The 22910-nt window shown below is 35.7% G+C and overlaps 1 protein-coding gene across 2 annotated transcripts; it reads right to left on the bottom strand.

The window, feature by feature from the left end:
- Window positions 1-1260: 1260 nt before the first annotated feature.
- On the bottom strand, window positions 1261-18751 carry LOC125676022 (general transcription factor IIE subunit 1-like). Of its 2 annotated transcripts, XR_008800958.1 has the most exons (6): window positions 18634-18737; window positions 9751-10407; window positions 8733-8937; window positions 6293-6500; window positions 2377-2611; window positions 2137-2269 (listed from the first exon to the last, which is right to left on the bottom strand). XR_008800958.1 is itself a non-coding variant. In XM_048913915.2 (5 exons), exons 2-5 carry the CDS (start codon window positions 10398-10400, stop codon window positions 2448-2450), a joined length of 1227 nt encoding a protein of 408 aa, XP_048769872.1. In that variant the 5' UTR covers window positions 10401-10407; window positions 18634-18751; the 3' UTR covers window positions 1261-2447. The 2 variants fall into 2 exon arrangements, 1 of the variants encoding a protein (XP_048769872.1); XM_048913915.2 differs by having other exon boundaries at window positions 1261-2611; window positions 18634-18751.
- Window positions 18752-22910: the final 4159 nt, after the last annotated feature.

Raw genomic sequence — 22910 nt, 5'->3', positions numbered from 1 at the left:
GCTTACAATGGGTTTGTTATATCAATGCTGCTTACAATGGGTTTGTTATATCAATGCTGTTACAATGGGTTTGTTATATCAATGCTGCTTACAATGGGTTTGTCGTATCAATGCTGCTTACAATGGGTTTGTCGTATCAATGCTGCTTACAATGGGTTTGTTATATCAATGCTCCTTACAATGGGTTAGTTATATCAATGCTGTTACAATGGGTTTGTTATATCAATGCTGCTTACAATGGGTTTGTTATATCAATGCTGTTACAATGGGTTTGTTATATCAATGCTGCTTACAATGGGTTTGTTATATCAATGCTGCTTACAATGGGTTTGTTATATCAATGCTGTTACAATGGGTTTGTTATATCAATGCTGCTTACAATGGGTTTGTTATATCAATGCTCCTTACAATGGGTTAGTTATATCAATGCTGCTTACAATGGGTTTGTTATATCAATGCTGTTACAATGGGTTTGTTATATCAATGCTGCTTACAATGGGTTTGTTATATCAATGCTGTTACAATGGGTTAGTTATATCAATGCTGCTTACAATGGGTTAGTTATATCAATGCTGCTTACAATGGGTTTGTCGTATCAATGCTGCTTACAATGGGTTTGTTGTATCAATGCTGCTTACAATGGGTTTGTTATATCAATGCTGCTTACAATGGGTTTGTCGTATCAATGCTGCTTACAATGGGTTTGTCGTATCAATGCTGCTTACAATAGGTGTCAAATAGTGAAAATGTTTGCAGCAGACACATTAGTACAACTACTTGAGTTCTGGTTATACATGTATACGATATTTATTCTAAACAAAAAAGTAATCGCAATCAAACTGGCCTGTAAATACTGGACTTCCATCACGGGTGTCAAATATTCACATTTCCATTGTTCTTGCCTTAGAGATCTTTACAATTTGTAATGGTAGACATTTCTTCATGAATGCACTGCAGTTGTAGACAATGTGCTAACTTGATTTGTGAAGTACGCTGGCATGAAACATCGCAGTCCATACCCTCATGCAATTTTTATTTCTTAATTACTTTCTTAATTAATATATGCAAGGAATTTAATCAGCTAATCTAATCTTAGTGTAATACATCAAGTTTAACTTTTGAAGGACCAAAAACTTCTCATTGTCATCACAACACAGGGTATTTGGAATTATTTACAATTTTAACTTCTACACATTTGTTTAAAAATCAGGTCTTAATTAAATCATTAATAGAAACAAATAAATATTTTCCAACAAAATCTGCAAATGTCAAATTTTCTTTAATTAACAAGTGAAATTCATTTCTAATTCATCATATTGGCATTATGTGAACTGGTACATGGAATTACAAAGACCTATAAAACATGTCAAATGTCACATCATTTTGTCATTTAGAAGACACACAGTGAAAATCCCTACTTTGAGAAAGTCTTTATCCAAATCAGATGAATCAAATGCTATATTTGTACATATTTTTATAAAGCTTTTAGAATTGAACACTTCATTCGTACATGTTTTGACACCGCTCTCGTCCCAGCCTGATGAATTGAACACTTCATTATACCCCCCGCAACAAGTTGTGGGGGGGGGGGGGGGGGGGGGGTATACTGGAATCGGGTTGTCCGTCTGTCCGTCCATCCGTCTGTAGACGCAATGGTTTCCGGACTCTAAAGCATTATCCTTTCCACCTACCGTCACCATATCATACATATGGACTACCCATGGGATGAAGATGTTCCCTATCGATTTTGGGGTCAAAAGGTCAAAGGTCAAGCGCACTGGACATCGAAGTAGCAATATGGTTTCCGGGCTCTAAAGCGTTATCCTTTCCACCTACAGTCACCATATCATACATATGGACTACCCATGGGATGAAGATGTTCCCTATCGATTTTGGGGTCAAAAGGTCAAAGGTCACGTGCACTGGACATCGAAGTAGCAATATGGTTCAGTTTGTCATGCCATTTGTTTTTTACACTCAGAAAAGAGGTAGTTTATACCTATTACCAACACCCTTTGGGAGATTGGGGTAAGCGGGGGGTATTCTTAGTGAGCATTGCTCACAGTACCTCTTGTTCGTACATGTTTTGATACAACTCTCGTCCCAGCCTGATGAATTGAACACTTAATTCGTACATGTTTTGATACAACTCTCGTCCCAGCCTGATGAACTGAACAATTTATTTGTACATGTTTTGACAAAACTCTTGTCCAGCCTGATGAACTGAACACTTCATTCGTACATGTTTTGATACAGCTCTCGTCCCAGCCTGATGAACTGAACACTTTATTTGTACATGTTTTGATACAACTCTCGTCCCAGCCTGATGAACTGACACTTTATTTGTACATGTTTTGACACAACTCTCGTCCCAGCCTGATGAATTGAACACTTCATTCGTACATGTTTTGATACAACTCTTGTCCCAGCCTGATGAATTGAACACTTCATTCGTACATGTTTTGATACAGCTCTCGTCCCAGCCTGATGTACTCCGCTTTCTCTTCTGGAGACATTTTAGTCACCATTTCATCTGTGACTTCATGGAGGGACACTTTTCTCCCAGCAACCATAACCATAGGGTCTTCCTCCTCACTCTCCATCTCCTCAACTAAAAACAAATCAAACATTTTCTGGTTTACACTGTAAAGAACATCATTGTGATAAATCTGTTGTTTTTCAAGATGTTGCATACATTTCCAGATCTTGTTGACAAAACACCATGATGATTCACTTGTCCTGCATGTATGCACACATAGATTTCACAAACTTGAGAAAAGCAAAATTCAATTTTTTTAAAACGCATCCTCTGACTCACTATTCTCACATTATCACCAGTGTGAAATCAACTTTACCCATGTGAAACAGCCATGTGAGATTTTTCTGTCTTTTTAACTTTTTAAAAAGAATCTCCCATGGTTTGTGGTTTGATTTGATTTATATTCAACTCGTGTTTTTTCCCCCTCGCCAATGCTCGGGGATAGAAAACACACAACTCGTTGAATATAAATCATATCAAACCACAAACCATGAGAGATCCTATACATCTAAATCCTCTAAACAGTTGATAGAGCTGCTTGAAGTACAATGTACATGTACCTACCGAATTAATTAACAATGCTTAATCAACACAGAAGCAAGATCCAAAATATGTAAACAAATATGGTATCATTTTTTTATGAACTTGAACTTTGAAGTCTTCTGTCGATAGATTTTCTTTTTTTTTTTTCATTCCCAAATGGAAGACCTGACCATTTTTCTACTGTTTTCTACTATACTCATTAAGGTTTTCCATTCCAATATTGGGGGACCTTTATTAATGTATTTGGTTCACATTAAATTTCTCTAGATAAGTTTTTGTCAAATTTACAGGGTTTATAACAAATCACACAATTTAAGCTGTATAGAAGCATAATATGTTGTTGTAAATGACCACTTCTGACATGTTCCATGAAAAATGCTTCCCATTGGGAATGTCTTTTCAAAGTGCCAAACTGTGGTAATTTTTTGTGGTAACTAAAAATATTAACACTCAGGATCAAGAAAATGTAAAAAATAAAATTATAAAAGTATTCTTTCACTTTTAATTTCATTTTTTTAAAAACGGTTGCTAACATCACATTTTTATGACGGAACACTTGACAGAAAATGACATTAGCAATTAATAAATCTTCTGTTTACTAAATAAGTTATGAAATTATTTAACTACATGGCTCTTTTGATGAAAGGTTTAAATGTAATCTATATACATTACATCGAGACCAATGTTTGTTGTGCTTTAATAATGACCCCAAATCTTTTATTTTCTGTCAATGCTAATGTCAGTTCTTGACGGAACTTTTTTTTATGCAAATGTTATTGTTTGACGGAACAAAACCTTGCGGAACCTTTTCGCAGTGATGTAAATCATGATAGACTATAAATAGTTTCCCATGATGAGCTTTTATTGCAATAAAATAGTCTTTGAATTCATAAACCGGTAGTTTGACATACGATTTAGTACAAATAGAACGATTTCTTATGCTAACATCACATGTTACTAACGTCAGCAATTTTGACAGAAGGTCTATCGCTTGAAGTTTTATGTAAGTCTAGATACCTCATTCACTCAACCTGCCATGCAATTGGAAAATCCCATTACAACGCCCCTTGCAGGGAGAGTTGTAATAATAACAAAGAACCACAACTCTTACAATGGTTTGGTAAAGAAGTGTGCTAATGTCACATTGTGCCGAGTAGAATTTGACAATGATTTTAGACCAAATATCAATGTAATTTCTTAAGTCAGATATTTTGTTTAAAGAAGATAAAATCTGTTCCACAATTAGATTATGACTTTTAATGCTTAATTCCAGAAAAATAATCAAAGCAAATTGTTTTGCAATACATCTCTGTGTACATGTACATTAGCGCTAACGTCAGTATGTTTGACAGAACGAAAGTTACAAAAACTGTTTACTTTGAATTTACTTTTGTATAATTTGTTTTCATAAATAGTTTGCAATTTTTTTTATAAAGATTAAGTAAAAGTACATACATTTTATGTTACATTTTTTTCGCCCCTTGTTTTCTTATATAAGTTGAAATAAACTACCCGAGAAGTTGGGTACCACTTCTCACGGGAGTTAATTCTGTCAATTTTTTCCCATATTTTGAACATTCATATACCAAAATAATTTTAACAATTTATGTGTGGCAAAATATTTTTGATTTTATAATTAACTCTAGTCCATTCAAGTTTGTAATTAACAACATTCTTTACTTTTTAAGCATATTTATCTTTAAATACGGAGGGAAAAAAATTGACGGACATTTATGCTAATTTGGTGGAATATGTCTTCTGGTAACAAATTATACCCTTTAATTGATTACCAAACATTCATTTTGTCCTGATAAAGAGTGATCAGAAACAATAAGAGTAAATCCATTTAGGTAACTCCATGCATCTTCTTGTGCATGTATCAGGTTTTGCAAAATCTTTAATTAATTAAACATTTTATCCATATATGATGGATGATACATGTATATAGATCTTTTGTAGGAATTTAATTCACTGGGTACAATAAAAAAATCAATTTGTTAAGGGATGATTGTGTTCTTTTCTGTATTACCAATGCTCAACTGCAGTATCCAAGACTTGTATAAAATATGAAATTTTGAGCAACTTTGCGTATTCTAAAGCTATACACATTAGCAATGAAGTTGCTACTCTGTGCAACCTTACGTTCAGTATAAATTTGCTTTCACTGCATCAGCATTATCTGAATAAGAACTGCAATCTACGTTAATAACACACATTTTGTATGAATGCATTTTGATTTTTCAAGACTGATAAAAAAGTAGGAATTGACATCAAAAATAAGGGCTTTTTTAGGATTTCCCCTTGAATTTTACATTTTTTTTAGGAATTTTAGCAAAACTGAAAAAAATTAGGAATTTTAGGGCCGCTGGACAGCCTGCTCTGTGTATCCTTACATTCAGTATAAATTTACTTCTCTGTGTATCTTTACTTTCAATATAAATTTGCTATTATGTGTGTATCCTTACTTTCAATATAAATTTGCTATTATGTGTGTATCCTTACTTTCAATATAAATTTGCTACTCTGTGTATCCTTACTTTCAGTATAAATTTGCTACTCTGTGTATCCTTACTTTCAGTAAAAATTTGCTAATTTGTGTGTATCCTTACTTTCAATATAAATTTGCTACTCTGTGTATCCTTACTTTCAGTAAAAATTTGCTATTATGTGTGTATCCTTACTTTCAATATAAATTTGCTACTCTGTGTATCCTTACTTTCAGTATAAATGTGCTACTTTGTGTATCCTTACTTTCAGTATAAATTTGCTAATATGTGTGTATTCTTACTTTCAATATAAATTTGCTACTCTGTGTATCCTTACTTTCAGTAAAAATTTGCTATTCTGTGTATCCTTACTTTCAGTCTAAATTTGCTAATCTGTGAGTATCCTTACTTTCAGTAAAAATTTGCTACTCTGTGTGTATCCTTACATTCAGTATAAATTTGCTAGTCTGTGTGTATCCTTACATTCAGTAAAAATTTGCTACTCTGTGTATCCTTACATTCAGTAAAAATTTGCTACTCTGTGTATCCTTACATTCAGTATAAATTTGCTACTCTGTGTATCCTTACTTTCAGTATAAATTTGCTACTTTGTGTGTATCCTTACTTTCAGTATAAATTTGCTAGTCTGTGTATCCTTACTTTCAGTATAAATTTGCTAGTCTGTGTATCCTTACTTTTCGTATAGAGTTGGAGTATAGCATACCTGAGTGGTGAGAAGGGGTGGAAAATTTTGGTGTTTCTTCCTCCGAGTCACTACTGGAGCTTTCATTTTTCTGTCCAGGAAGGGCTGCCCCTTGTGTCCCGCCCTTCTTCTCATGAATGTACAGGATTGTTTCAATTTCACTGTTGACCGCTGAGCGATTTGCTGTATCCATGTGGTTGGGTTTGAAATCCTCATTAACAGCGGGGCTCTATTGAAACACAATCATTTCCGAATGTAATAAGGGCTGTTCCAGAAATGATCAAATGGGGGGGGGGGGGGGGGGGGGGGGTCGGGCGGCAAATGATATTTTTTTGTGTGGGTGGTCGTATTTTTTCATATTTTAATTGGTCCGTGGTGGGATTGTTAATAAAATATTTATTATGGGTAGTGGGTAGTTTCTATTGTTTTATTTTGTGCCATGTGGGTGTTGAGTTTTCAGAATATTTTTATTGTCGCTCTTGTCGTGTTGGTTACAAAACGTTGGAGGGAAAATTGAAAACGTGCTTTCGAAATGCTGCTTTCGAAATCGAAAGTAACATAGAACTATTCGAGTTGTCGCTCTTTGCAGCGCATAACTTTCCATTACGGCACTCTTCAAATTAGAGGCGCGTTTAATAGGGTCCCTTTGGACGTGATGGCGGCGAACTCTGTTCATCGATTTTGGGAATATTTTGAAACCAATAGGTATTCCGTTTTCTAATAAAAATAGGCAAACCTTAGTTGATTTATACGAGGGTACCGATGCGTTATATTTATCAGTCGGTGTGATGGTGATATAGAGGCCTCCGGGCGCGGGCTCCATTAGAAGACGAACGATTCGTGGAAAAACATATCCATACCCATTTCATGATAATAGCATCGTTTGGACTCCCAATCTTTCCAACATTCCCGCCATAGATGCCTTTGATTGTTGATGTGACATCGTTTCTTTAGAACTACTGTGATACAATGTCGCACAGGCATTACCGCGTCATTGACTAGAATGTTTGTCCCGAAAACCTCGCGAGATTTGTACCGTTTTCATTTTTAAAAATATTTTTGTGGTGGGTCTGGTTAGTTTTTTTTTTTATTAGATGGGTCATTGTAAAATGAGTTTATTAATTTGATGGGTCATGGGGTAATTTTTTATTTTTTTTTATGGGTGCTTGGTATATACAAAAGGTGCCTCCCGACCCCCCCATGTATTTATTTCTGGAATAGCCCTAACCAATTTCACTATTATTCTTTAATTCTAGTGACCATATACATATTTGAAAGACACAACTTAAAACTACTCAATAAAACATTATTCCAACAAAATACATCAATTGGAGATATCCCCAGTTGACAATTTTAAATAATACAACATAAGATGATTGCATCATAATTTGTAAAACTTCATTTTTGTGGCTGATGTAAGGGTTTTTAATTCTATGTCCCATAACTGTAATGACAAAACCAATAAATCTGAAAATCGAAAAGGATCTTCCTCTTCATTCAATGAAAACTACAGATTGTTTTTATGAAAAACAAATGTCTCCCCAGTTCCCCAAATTGGAAGTGCTCCAAACGAAACCTCCTCTCCTTAATGTACTGCATGGTATGGAGGAGAAAGCATGAGCAGGAACATATACATTATGAACTCCAATAAGCCACATAGGAGAAGTGTTCACAAACTATTTTACACTCTCCACCCCTCAGATCCACTATAACTTTAAGGACAACAATTGGTTCCTCCTGTTCCTGAGATATGCACATCTGCAAATGGCATTGAAGTATTGTACAAAATTTCAAGTCTATCAGATAACCCATATAGGAGAAGCGTTCACAAGCTATTTTACATCCTCCACCCCACTTAGATCTACTATAACTTTTAGGAAAATAATTGGATCCTCCTGTCCTGACAATATGCACATCTACAAATGGCAATGAAGCATTGTACAAAGTTTCAAGTCTATCCGACAAGCCATATAGGAGAGGAAGTGTTCACAAGATTTTGTGACAGACAGACAGACAGACAGAAAGTACAAAAACAATGTCTCCCCTTGAAAAAGGGGAGACATAATTATATCAAGAAATCTAAAGTTATTGTGTGCCATATAAAGTGCACACTGATTTTGTCTACAGATAACTCTGTTTACCTGTTAGGGATATTGGGCTCAAGGTGGGTGTGACCGGTCGACAGTGGATGCTTACTCTTCCTAGGCACCTGATCCCACCTCTGGAATATCCAGGGGTCCATGTTTGCCCAACTCTCTATTTTGTATTGCTTATAGAAGTTATGAGATTGATCACTGTTCATGTATTATCTTAATAATGTCAAACAAGAGGCCCATGGTTCACATCGCTCACCTGAGTCGCTTGAACACAGCCAATCACAAAAATGTGAAATTTGAACCCTGCGTATATGAGGGCCTTGTACCATAGTGAAACCAGTCTTTAGAGTTTGCAAGTAACTAACCCTGCTGTCCTCCTGCGCTCCCTCCACCGTGCTGTGTGACATCCAGACAGGGACCTTTTTCACTGCCTCTTGTTTATCTGTCTCATTCTCCCCTCCCATACTGATGGTGACTGTGGAGTTGGATCCCAGGTTATAATTGACGGCACGATTCTTGTCCCCACTCCAAACCTCCCTGTCTATATTGGCTGTCTTTGATGAATGTGACCTGAAACCATGTAATGTTTTGTTAATGTTACTATATGTAGTGTGTGTAGTATATTCATAAAGATATATAATTACACATGTACAACCTAACACCTTTGCAGAAGCAGAAAGCAGACCCTGAGCCTGTTTTATCAAAATTTGCATCTGAGTTTGTGTCTGCTATAGACAAGACTCAACTGAACCGGCAGTGTCTGCTAAAAACCAGTCTCAGCTGATCCGGCAGTGTCTGCTAGAGACCAGATTCAGCTGATCCGGCAGTGTCTGCCTTGCATAGCCCTGCCCCTTCGTATCATGGCTACGTGCCATATGTTTTTCAGTCATTCTGTAGAAATCTAATGCACTGAAAAAACACACTTTATTGTTATCATGGGAAAGCCATATAAACATATCTGTATCAATTTCTTTTCATGAATTATGGTTAAAGTACAAGGTAAGGATGTCAAAATTAGTGAAATCCTTATCTAATTACTTGGTTGATTTAGTTAAGAATATTCCATTACTCCAAAAATTTTTTATCAATGTTTACATGTTTTGCTAAAAGTATATCTATAAAAATATTTATAAACCCATATTTGCATGTAGCAAAAAAAACAAACAAGTTTACATGTGTGTGTGTGTGTGTAAAGATATTAAAGGCAAATACATTGGGAATGTAAAATAATTTCATGCATATATTATGTGGAATCCAATGCAAACTACTACTAGAATGTGATTTTGTTTTTTAAATTGTCTTTTTTGCATGTAATGCCATTTTTATTAGGTCTGTACTAACAAAACCATGTTTTTTATATTATGGATGTAAATAATATGAAACCTATTGTGGATTTTGTTGAGATCTGTGGGTTCTGGTTCCAATAGCTCAGGAGCTAATTTAATGTCATCACACTTCTGTAGTAGGTCATATACTGGCTGTATCTGTTCATTGAATTTGGCCAGTAATGTCCGTGAGTCCTGGACTGATGATGCTCCGCCATCTTCCTCTACCTCATTCTCACAGAATGTACAACGAAATGTCCCACTCATCATGTCAAACAACTCATTAACTTCAAGGTCTGTGAAAGTCTTTTCACAAGTGGGACATCTGAAAGAGGCTCTGCTAGTGTTGTGCATTTCTTCCATCTCAATCTTTCTGCGGATATGGTCTAGTTTATATTTGACAATATTGACAAACACTTGATAATTGATAAAGTAGTATGTCTGCCGAGTGGATTTGTTTTCAGCATCAGTTTCCATTTTCATTCGAGTCTTTACAAATTTTTCTGTTTTCAAAGTGTTTATCAGAGCTCTGAGTTGCTTTCTTTCAAACTTGAGAATCTCTACAATATCATCTTCTTTCATGCAAGGATTCCGCACTAGAAGGTCAATGATCATCGCATGTTCCAGACTGTAGAATCCACGGACAACCAATCTAATCAGCCTTTTCAGTGTCCCTGGTACCTCTGTCAAAATTTCTGGCTCATTCATTGTGTATCTGCAAGGAATATTGTCAAATATAGATGTTTAAAAGTACTATTCACAACAGTTACTATACTACATAATGTAAAATGTCTTATTATAATGTAAAATGTCTTATTATAATGTATAATGTAAAATGTCTTATTATAATGTAAAATGTCTTATTATAATGTAAAATGTCTTATTATAATGAAGTACATGTACAGTGAATTACAGTGAATCATATTTTTATGTTATCTTTATAATTGATGCTGTCTGCCATCACCAGTGAATAATATTTTTATGTTATCTTTATAATTGATGCTGTCTGCCATCACCAGTGAATAATATTTCTATTTGAAATTCATTTCATACACTCTGCTGTTTTTGAAAAAGAATTTAACTGACGAATAGTTCAATTTGACCTAACTAAATTTTACTGAAATTAAACCTAGGGTAATGAATAAACTGTACTCAGTCTGAATCAGCTCCTAATATGTTTCTAAATCAGCTGCAAAATGCAAATTTATTGACAACTGAAAATCTGGTACAAACTGGTTGAGATATGATTCCAAATGGCCTACATTTTTGCAGCTCCTCCCCTTACACCGGAAGTTGGGGGTGCGCTTATGATTGCGGTCATAAGCTTCACATAAATTCTTTAGTATACCAAGTTTTAACAAGTTGTATTATATCTATGACAAAAACAAGGTTCAATTTCTTCGATCTTATGGAGAAAACTTTTCTAAGTATGCACTTTGTCAAATTGTAGAGTTGGGGAAGGGGGGTTGGGGGGGGGGTTATAGGTGTATTTGATGTTTATTTCTGTCTAAATTATGCAATTAATACCGAGGAGTTCAATAGTAATATGTTTTAGAAACAACAGACACCTAGAATTAAAAGCACAATGAAAGCATGTAATACAATCAGGCACGTAGCATTGTAGGGGGGGGGGGGGGGGGGGGGGGGGGAGCTGACTTCATGATATTGCATAAACTATTTCTTGACAAGTAGCTTTTAAAAAAAAATGATCCAAAGCTCGAGAAGGAAGGTGGCAAGGGTTGATTTTTCAGTTCCATTCATAAGTTAAATTTTACATTTTCAGTACCTTTTACGACAATGTTTTTCTTATAGGGGGGGGGGGGGGGGGGCAGCCTATCCGCTAAAGACTATAGATCTATCTCTGCACGTAAAAATAGCAAAGTTTGTATGTAATAATAAGAGGAGGCATACCCATTGTTGCTAAGAGCCTGATGATTGTTTTTGTGCTCATTTGAGTAATTGAAATGCAAGAAGAGGTGTAAGTTGATGTACACTAAATCTAACGTTCAAAAGATTGAATCACATGTGAAAGAAATATTTAAACAAAAATATTACAGTAGACATACCAATTCGAGATAATTAGCATGCTTTATTTATTGGCACCTAGTGTACATTTAGCAACAAGTAGTTTTGTTCAGTGTGAAATGATAAATTGATCATGTACATGTATGCGTTGGTTTTACATGTGTTTTTAGGCATATCATATTGCATGTTTTTTGTGTTTTGGTTGTCGAAAATATTGATAAAAATCAGTAATGAAGAATTGCTGATATACTAAGGACATCATGATTCTGATCTAAAGAAATCGAGGACTAGGTAATATTTTCATACTTTATTACATCATGACCATGCATTGCTTGCGAGAAAACCACACAAGGGACACATATAAATGTAATTAGTGACTAAAATAATTTGTTTAATTATACTATTTTCAAGTCATTACACTTAATTCTTAGAAAATTCCTTAACTGGCAATTAATTGCAATCAAAAATTGTAAATTTTCTATTTATTTCTTATATGGCACCGTCAACTGAGGACTGCAATTTGCTGCGCGCCCTCTGTAATCAGGGGGAATTAACTCGCATAGCGTTATGAAAAATGTAGGCCATTGAGATTGATATTTTGCAATTCTGCATTTCAACAAATGCAAATGTTTACAACACTTTCACTCATGGATGTCATCTGAGGGAAGATGTGGTTACATGTATAAGGTTAGGCAAGAAAGTGGCATGAAAAATTATTTGTCATTAACTTTCTCTCATACTTTGTCAAATCTAAGTAAAGTGGGCACTTAAGGTACATGCTTTGAATCTTGCACAGAATGCCTTCAGACCTCATTACAAGCCCCAGTACCTGTATAGGTGTTTACCTGGGAAAGTTCATGCTCACTAACCCCAGTACATGTATAGGTGTTTACCTTGGGAAGTCCATGCTCACTAACCCCAGTACATGTATAGGTGTTTACCTAGGGAAGTCCATGCTCACTAACCCCAGTACCTGTATAGGTGTTTACCTTGGGAAGTCCATGCTCACTAACCCCAGTACATGTATAGGTGTTTACCTGGGGAAGTCCATGCTCACTAACCCCAGTACATGTATAGGTGTTTACCTGGGAAAGTCCATGCTCACTAACATGACACTTGAAAACATCTTCACCATCTCTGCATCAGAGAACTGCCCATCAACTGGATGCCAGACTGGAGTCTGTGTGACATCTATGCCCTACCTTAATGGTCTGATCCTCCAAACTGAAACCACACTGGACCGAGACACATGTGGTGCTAATCACACAAAGTGGATCTCCAGAGTGTGCCTTAACCAGATACCCTGATACTATTCTACCTGTCTTAATTGATATCAGTGACCAATCAAATGTGCAGCTCTAGCTCAATCAGTATCAGCCACCATACTAACATCATTCCCTTCAGGTCTCCAAGATGTGCAAAAATTAACATCCAAAGCACAATATACCTTGCAACCTAGGTCAATAACAAAGCAAAGAAAATGTACAGAGAAATGCACCTGAGAAGTTATATCACTATGGCAACCAACAATATCCCAGGTGTCCTCTAGCCAACCACCCTAACAACTGCTCCAGTACTCTCCAGCCAATCATACAACTTCCCACCAGTTCCTGGTAGCACCCTGTGTCCCTGACCTCTAAATTATTCCTGGCCCACTGAACATCCACACCTGTTGACCATAACCCCCACTGCCTTCCACTGACACACAACTACTCTGCCTCACTGCATAGCAGTCATCAGTTTTATCAATAAACATAAATGTAAACAACAACTAAACTGCGACTCTGTGGTTGTTGTTTACATTGTAGACCTTTATAGATATAACTATTGACTCCTGTACTCACTGGCACCCCAATTTCATTATTTTAAACTAATGCACTCTTGACACAATGATTTTCCAACATTGGCTGAACATCAACAAACCAAACTAGCTAGCCCGAAAAACCTCTCACCTACTGAAGGATGACACTGGGTACTAGTGGCATTCTGTTACTAGTATTGGGGCAGGGGAATATTGGTTGACTGGAAACACCCCACTTCTAATTATTATACCCCCCGCAACAAGTTGTGGGGGGGGTATACTGGAATCGGGTTGTCCGTCTGTCTGTCCATCCATCCGTCCGTCTGTAGACGCAATGGTTTCCGGGCTCTAAAGCGTTATCCTTTCCACCTACCGTCACCATATCATATATATGGACTACCCATGGGATGAAGATGTTCCCTATCGATTTTGGGGTCAAAAGGTCAAAGGTCAAGCGCACTGGACATCGAAGTAGCAATATGGTTTCTGGGCTCTAAAGCGTTATCCTTTCCACCTACCGTCACCATATCATACATATGGACTACCCATGGGATGAAGATGTTCCCTATCGATTTAGGGGTCAAAAGGTCAAAGGTCAAGCGCACTGGACATCGAAGTAGCAATATGGTTTCCGGGCTCTAAAGCGTTATCCTTTCCACCTACAGTCACCATATCATACATATGGATTACCCATGGGATGAAAATGTTCCCTATCGATTTTGAGGTCAAAAGGTCAAAGGTCACGCGCACTGGACATCGAAGTAGCAATATGGTTCTGTTTGTCATGCCATTTCTTTTTTATACTCAGAAAAGAGGTAGTTTATACCTATTACCAACACCCTTTGGGAGATTGGGGTAAGCGGGGGGGGGGGGGGGGGGGGGGGGGTATTCTTAGTGAGCATTGCTCACAGTACCTCTTGTTTGTCATAGTTGCATACCCTCTCATCCTGCTACACACTCGAGTAATGAGCATCAGTTCTGATAGGAGCCACTGTCACAGATTGTTCTCTGACAAAGCCAGTTGCCTTGTGAAAATACAATATTGGACATTTGGTGCAGCTCAGATGCAGTACCCCTCAATGATTGTTTTTAATCAATGAATGGACAATGCATCCCTCACTGACGCCTGAGCTCTAGCTCCTGGAGTAGGCTTTACTGGGACTGCAACCAACAGCTGACCAAACTGAATGTTTTTATTGGACCATGATATCAAAACACTTTAAATTTTGGTGATTTGTCCCTGGGGCACTACTATATATACTGGAAACAATCATATACTCCCCTGTATGCTCCTGCTCAGATCTGACACAAATGCCCCCCCCCCCCCCCTGCACTTGGCTGATGGTTAGATGCCCAAGTCTCCTCCTGTCTCACAGCTGAACCTAAATCGACTATATCATGGCCAAACTTCTACTAAGAAAGAAGAAGAACATCCAAGGGTCCCTATCTTCCAGCATACTTTATCTTCCAGCATACTTTGACATTGCTTCTCAAGTCATTCCTAAAAATTGGAAGCCATCTCTGCCATCATTCACCCTTTCTATAGATTGGACTCTCTCAGGCATGTTCTACCGATGAGCTAATGACATCCCTTTCATGGCTACGCCCTGTTCCAGGGTTCCTACTAGGCTACCCTGCAAAGCCAATTCATCTCCCACTGCCATCCATTGCCCACCTACCTAGCTATATCTTGTTAAAACATATTACTTTGACCTACATCAAAACTACATGTATGTGAACTATTTCAAGAAATAACCAACTAAATCATAATCTAAAATTGATTGATATAAATCACAAGTATTACATTGTTCAAAATGGCTTCCACCTGTGACCTCAAAGCCCCCACTATGATCTGCAGTGCAGGTGGACAAAACTATCCTACCACCTATGCCAATAAAATGATCTTTTGGCTAAAATAACAACTCTATATCACTTAACTAAAACAGATATATTAGATAAAGACAAGGAATGACAAAGACTTGCATATATACAACACCAGTGCTCTAAAAAACATAACCATCTACCCTGATGAATAGCTCGAGACAGAGAAAGAAACTGCGCAATCTGCTCTTTGACATCATTGCTATAGAGCGGTGCTCCAAAGGGATCACTCCTTCATTAATACTTCCAAAATCACCACAACATGACATGTATTAAACAGACAAAATATACATGGCAAGTATGGTTATTAACAAGTTTCTCTATTTTCCCCTTCAAATTGAAAAACCTGCCTTCTAACTGTTTATGAGAAGATGGAATTTGCCAATTGGTAATACATCCTTCAAAGTTTGTTGTTGATTTGATTTGACTTGACAAACAGGGATCAACATTAATGGTTGTCTGATTGCCCTACGCTAGTGAAAACCCAGTTCAGACAAGTGAAACTCAATACAAACTTGTTTGATCAGGCACATGATTATTTCAGTAAGAAATGTGATTATTTTAATTGTTTTAAGCTTCATAAATATCAAATATTTGGAAATAAAGTTTGACTCAGTAGTTTTTGTTTTCTTTACGGAATCATCGAGGGTTTTTTTTACAAGCAAAAATCACTTTCTAGTAGGTCATACAGTATGTTATCAGTAAGTCATTCCAAATAAATGAATTATCCCATGTATGACTTATTTGAGTCATGTTTGTGAGAAAATGGTGGCTTTACAATTGTCTTGCTAGGTATTTTAGAGAGGAAAATACTCAGAAAGAAGATCATTAAAAAAGGCTATGTAGAGAATAATTAAAAATCTTAATTAAAATGAAAATGTGTTTCAAGCAACATGACAAAAATTATAGGTTTGACACTGACAATAGTATCGTCTATACACAGGCGCTTGTTTCATAGACATTGTAAGCTATGTTATTTGATAACAAATAGCATAACTTTAATATGAAGTCTATGAAAAAAGTGCCTGTGGATCTCTACCTTGTATTAGAAACTTAATGCTATATCCGCAATTGCTGGCTGCCAGGCACTTTGTGTTTTCTTACTGGTAATACAATTTACTGAATTGATAGCATCCATGCACATTTTATCAAAATGACGGTCCTGATTTCATTTCTTTCGTATCTGACATTAATGAAATGTTCTTTAAAGATTGCTGCTTATCATGGTTGTAAAAGTATCAAGGCTAGTGTTCTATTTCCTGAATAGACCGATACTGTAGTTATCCTCATTATATTCCCCCCTTTAATATTCAGATGTTACTGAGCGTTTAACATAAGGGCAATTTCATAAATAATATATATTTTAAAGCGAATTCTAATTTACCATACTTAATCAAACTATGAATGCCAATGACCATTTCATGCTTCGCTCGGTCCAACCATAGTTGCCCACCTCCAACATGTAAAAAGAGGGCCATGACCCTCTTTTGAAAGCAAAAAATCTGGTCATAATGCGTAATGGCATTCACAACATATTTACTAGGATTACAGAGTTGGCAAAAGAGCGTTAAAAACTACCAGACATCATGTCCTGTAGATTAGGGATAATTTAGAAAACCTACCGGACAAGTTAAAAATTTATCTGACAGAATAAAAAAAACCTGTCAGAGATTGATTCACCTTTTTCTTTTATTTGCAAGCCTTGAGTGTGACAGTTTAAAACATTTACTTGTGTTTAACAGCTCTCTATGTTTTGACCACACATGAATTAAACTTTCTTATCAATTTTGTTGTACATATGTAGTTTGATTTTCATCCTTTTTGTTCATAGGTGCTTGTGGATATAACCACATACCCTGGAACCCTGGCCTGCCATATAGAAAAGTATTATGTGGTGTAGTTGTTTACTCACTCAACCGTACAATAAAATTTCTTCAAACTGCACAGCATAAAGCCGGCCAATATTTACGTGATCTTTTACATAATATATCAAAAATTTTCATAATTTGTAACTAACAAAAATCAGAGCTATCGCCACGGAAGTGAATAGTTATATTTAATCTAAAAATATTTATTGTAAACTAAAGGGGAGGGAGATATGCAATCATGTTGACAAACTGTTCAAGCACCTATGTTTACACATTCAACTTTCTTTTTTACGTCTGAACTACGATTTTTCAACCATGTGATAGGCCACACAATCGGAAGTAGAATGACATGCGTGATATTGAAAGTACATGCACGGAGTGGGCTTACGGTTTCTGGGAAAGTACATTTGTTGTACAAAAGCAAGTTAAACGCAGATATGATCCCTTTTTTGTCTCTTAATATCTACTGGACAGTTTGTCAGATGAGTTTCTAAGTTCTACCGGACAAATTGAAAATTTACTGGATATATCTCATCATATCTGGTAGTCCAGTGTCTTTCACCAACTCTGCTGGTGAGTTGGCAACTATGGGTCCAACAGTCACACCGTATAAATATATGTATTAGTTTTAAAGTGCACATTCCTTTGTGAATAAACAGTAGAAAAGGTATACAGAGTATTATTTATAATAGTATGTTTTTACTTGTTAATCGATTAGTTTCAACATTCACCATCTAATTTTAACAGGTTGGGAACACTTCCCCTACAGTGTGATATTCTTGCAAAAACACGATTATCCCTCTAGTGAGAGTAAATATATCCCTTACAACCAAGAAAAACACCCATGGAGTACATCTCTTCGTGTTTCACATGAAAAGAAGAACAAGTGCCAAAATGTTTGATAATATAAATTTTAAAAAAAACCCACTCACAATGCAATGTGCATTTGATTTCAGACTCCTTTCCTCTTTAATACGCAGCAACTTTGATATGAAATTTCTTGACTGTGTCTTCAATTTTATTGAGACAATTCGTGTCATGTTAAGTGCGTATCGCACTCATTCAGCATTGCCATTATTTTCAATAAAGACGCCAAAAACATCTGTTTATATGGTAATGTTTACTGTCTCGCTAAAGAGGGATAATCGCGTTTTAAAGAGATCTCCCTATAGGGGAAGTGTTCCCAACCTGTAGTAGGGGGTGTGGGGATCTTGGTGAAAACTATGTGAATTAGCTTAAGTTTTTTTATTGTTTTTTTTGTCAGACATTGATATCGCCCTTAGTTTACCATCTTTGACAATTTACCTAACGGTAGTACAGTCAAAATACTATATTGATAAGTACATATATGGTGCCATGTCTTTACCGTATATGAAAATCTAGTCCTCAGTTGATACTATCACTAGTAGTACTAGTAAAGTACTAGTAGTACGGGAAGTACCGTCTCTGTTGAAAGCCGATTACACCGGATTTAGTTCATCGAGTGGTAACCAACGGAATTGTAATGGTTAAATAAAAAAATCCCGGAGATGATTGATATTCTCTACCTCTTTGTTCAGTATTTTCTTTTTAACTCAAAAGCGAGGTTTACGAAATTCTGATAAAGACGTTGATTGGCTAGTTCCTGCGCTCATAGAAATTACTTTGAATCGAACTCTGGAGAGTTGAAGCATATATAAATTTTCCACTTAAAATGCAAAATTTTTGTGTGCTTTATTGGCGATTACCAAACATGATGCGTACAACATCATATACTGGTATATTTATATTTTTTTCTTCCGGAAAAGATCTGTGTGGACTCTTCCTTGCTGACTATTATGTGAAATGTGACACCCGGGGTGACCCTGATCACAGGAACCGGTAATTTGGTCTGTGATAATATCAGTGAGGGTCTATACCATATCACCCCCAACATATTAGGAGGTGGTATGGTATTGACCCGTACTGTTATTATTGCAGATAAAAACACCGGTTCCTGTGCCCTGGTTTAAAATCTTGACAAAGTATCTTTGTTTTGAATTTATATGAGGAACTCACAATTTTTATCAGGCACTATTGCAATACATTTTCCGTAATATTTTGTTTAATAGATCAGCATCATTTAGCTATATGGAGCGCCAAATTAACATAAACTCAGTATATTGGATATCATCAATTAATTTGATGCGCGCAACAATTGAATTAAAGATCTCTTCAAATAATTAATGATAACATCTTCAATTCTAAATTATTACGCGCATTAATTGAATTGATGATACTATTAATTCTTCAGCTGAATTGATGCATGTTTTAATTGAATTCAAATGAATTAATGATATCAACAATTGAATTGATGCGCTACGATGTTTTTTCGGTAGAACTCGAAGCGGGTGACTATGTTTCTGGTCATGTTTTAATGCATTTTAAGATAGATAATTTCCGTATAATAGACTGTGCACAAACCTTTGATGAAAACTTTATCAAATGTATGCGATCCGTCCCTTAAATCGCCTTGGTTTCATAAATATATTGACTTAAACATTTGCTTATGTGCAGGATTGGACTCTAGTCGTTTTCATGAAAAATGTGCCGGATTGGATCTCGATTTTGGTTCAGGATTGGACCCTTTCTTAAATTCTTTTCATAATACTCTATATTTTCGAATAGCGAGACTTCATTTCATCATATCTTAATTTGATTAATTTAACTTAGATTCTTAGACATTTCAAACATGACCATGCTGTATTTTGAAGATTTTTACTAGTATCAAATTACATCATCGTTTAAGTTTCCAACGACAACAATCACAGGCTTCTGATACCCCCCCCCCCCCCCCCCTCTCTCTCTCTCTTTTATTATACCGGTAGGTCAATCTCTAAAGCTTGCAAAAAGAGCGAAAAGATTACATAAATCAAAATAGGGATGAGATAGACAGAGAATCCACACATTTTGGAGATATTATCGCCACAAAATAAGAATTTAAAAAGTATGGAGCGCCAAATTAACATAAACTCAAATAATTGAAGATACATTTATCTTCAATTATTTGAAGATATCATCAATTCAATTATTGCTCTCTTTAATTGAATTAATGCGCGCATTAAATCAATTATTGCTCTCATCAAATGAATTAATGCGCGCTTCAATTCAATTATTGCTCTCATCAATTGAATTAATGCGCGCATCAATTGAATTAATGAGAACAACAATTGATTTAATACGCGCATTTATTCAATTATTGTTCCCTTCAATTCAATTGATGAGAGCATCAATTGAATTAATGAGAACAATAATAGATTTGATGCGCGCATTAATTCAATTATTGCTCTCTTCAACTCAATTGATGAGAGCATCAATTTCGTAGAAATATTGCTCGCAATAATTGATTTAGAGCTCGGTATAAATAATTTGATGATCTCTTTAATTCAATTGAAGATATCTTTAATTATTTACAATGCTTTTGCATAAGGGATTAATGCGCGCATCAATTCTTTTAAAGAGAGCAACAATTCAATTAAAGAGATCATTAATTCAATTGTGGATATGTTGAATTGAAGATATCTCTAATTATATAGTTGTTCTCTCTAAAAGAATTATTGCTCTCTTCAAACGAATTAAAGATATCATTAATTCAATTGAAGTGAGCAATAATTGAATTAATGCGCGCATTAAATCCATTATTGCTCTCATCAAATGAATTGATGCGCGCATTATATCAATTATTGCTCTCTTCAATTGAATTGTAGCGCGCATCAATTCAATTGTTGATATCATTAATTCATTTGAAGAGATCATTAATTCAATTAAAGCGCGCATCAATTCAGCAGAAGAATCAATGCTATCATCAATTCATTTAATGCGCGCAATAATTCAGAATTGAAGATATCATTAATTATTTGAAGAGATCTTTAATTCAATTGTTGCGCGCATCAAATGAATTGATGATATCTTCAAATAATTGAAGATATCTTCAATGATTTGAGTTTCTGTTAATTTGGCACTCCATAAAAAAAAAGGGGGGGGATAAGTAGTAGCCATACTTCAAGTGCCTGTGCGACCAAGGCTAGTGTAAAGATATTCATTAGCTATCCTCTCCAAATTGAAATAATAGCAGATACATGGTTCATTAAACTTTGCCTACGACATATTTAACGTTGACAGGACATATAAGGTCATTGTGACTCATAAAGCATGTGAGAAATTATCATTATTTCATAATCCTCTGTAACAATATAAATTCGACGTATCCTTTATACACTTCTTGTCCTGTTTACATATTCCCTAACAACTCTTTTCTACAGATGTTCTCCTTTGTTTCAATTATGAAGCCCTTGACACTTCGTTCCATGAGATGGCTACGCGTGGGATGTGTGAAACGTGCGGCCGTGAATTTAAAACCTATTCTGGACTACGCAAAGATGTCAAAACAAAACACCATCCAGAAAAAAAAATGTATTTCGTTTGTAACCAATGAGACAAGTACTATTGCACTAGGCAAACAATGAATGCACATATGAACAAGCACAAGGAGGGGAAAACCTACAAGTGCGAGATTTGTGGGCAGATATTCACATAACTCCATAACTTGAAAAGACACTTAAAAACGCACCCGGTTCCACAGACATATAAAGGTGACAGTTGTCAGCAGGAGTTTTCAAGACAGGACAACCTGATGCAACATCACCGTGCTATTCACGAGCAGAAAGCTGAACACAGATGCTAAATTTGTGGTGCTTCATATAGGTGGACATTCAGTTTGCGACGACACATAAAGAACAAACATGCTAATGTGAATTGAAACTATCATTATTAGTCATAATCATGTGAAACTACTAGTCATAGTTATGACCATGCATGTTCTTTTTACTGCATGATCTTTTCACTCATTTACAAGAGAATACTGACATTTTTAAAATGTTTTATTTAAGTTCAAGATAAGGTATAACTGTGATAGACATCTCTTTTGTTCTTAATGTCATGAACTAACGGAGACTACTACAACAGCTGTATGTATAATGTCATGAACTAAGAGAGACTACTACAACAGCTGTATGTATAATGTCATGAACTAACAGAGACTACTACAACAGCTGTACGGTATGACTTCTTTTTAAAGAGGATTTTCAAACATATTTGTTTCAAAGTATAACTACTGGTATTCTTTTTGTTTGCGTCGGACATGAATGAAAGTTTTTCTTCTGTAAAGTACAAAATAATTGTAATTTGGATGAAGTGAAAATTTTACATTGTTTTCTGAATGGAAGAGATGCATACATGTACCATGACAACGTTTTTTAAAGAAAAATATCCGTTTATGCAGATTATCAAATGATTATTGTTACATTATTATGCTTTTTTAATTTCATTTTTACAGAGTTACTGTTAATCTTTTATACTGATTTTACACATGTTGATTTTTTATTTCATTGGACCAGAAGTGTTCTTAATTATTACCCTTTATTAAATATATTTCAATGTTATTGCGTTTTTATTGAACTGATAACAAGAGCCTGGTTTCAATCGTTTTGAAGAGTAACCTCTCAGCTGAGAAAATATTTTTAAAAACACCATGGACCGCTTTTCAATAAGGTCCATATCTCAGCTACAGGAGTGACATTGCAAATTTCTGATAAAACATCTTTTTATTTTATATATAAGGTTGGA

The sequence above is a fragment of the Ostrea edulis genome, chromosome 3 (assembly GCF_947568905.1).
Source record: "Ostrea edulis chromosome 3, xbOstEdul1.1, whole genome shotgun sequence".
In the NCBI taxonomy this organism is placed as follows: Eukaryota; Metazoa; Mollusca; class Bivalvia; order Ostreida; family Ostreidae; genus Ostrea; species Ostrea edulis.
This window is presented reverse-complemented; position numbering and strand designations above follow the sequence as displayed.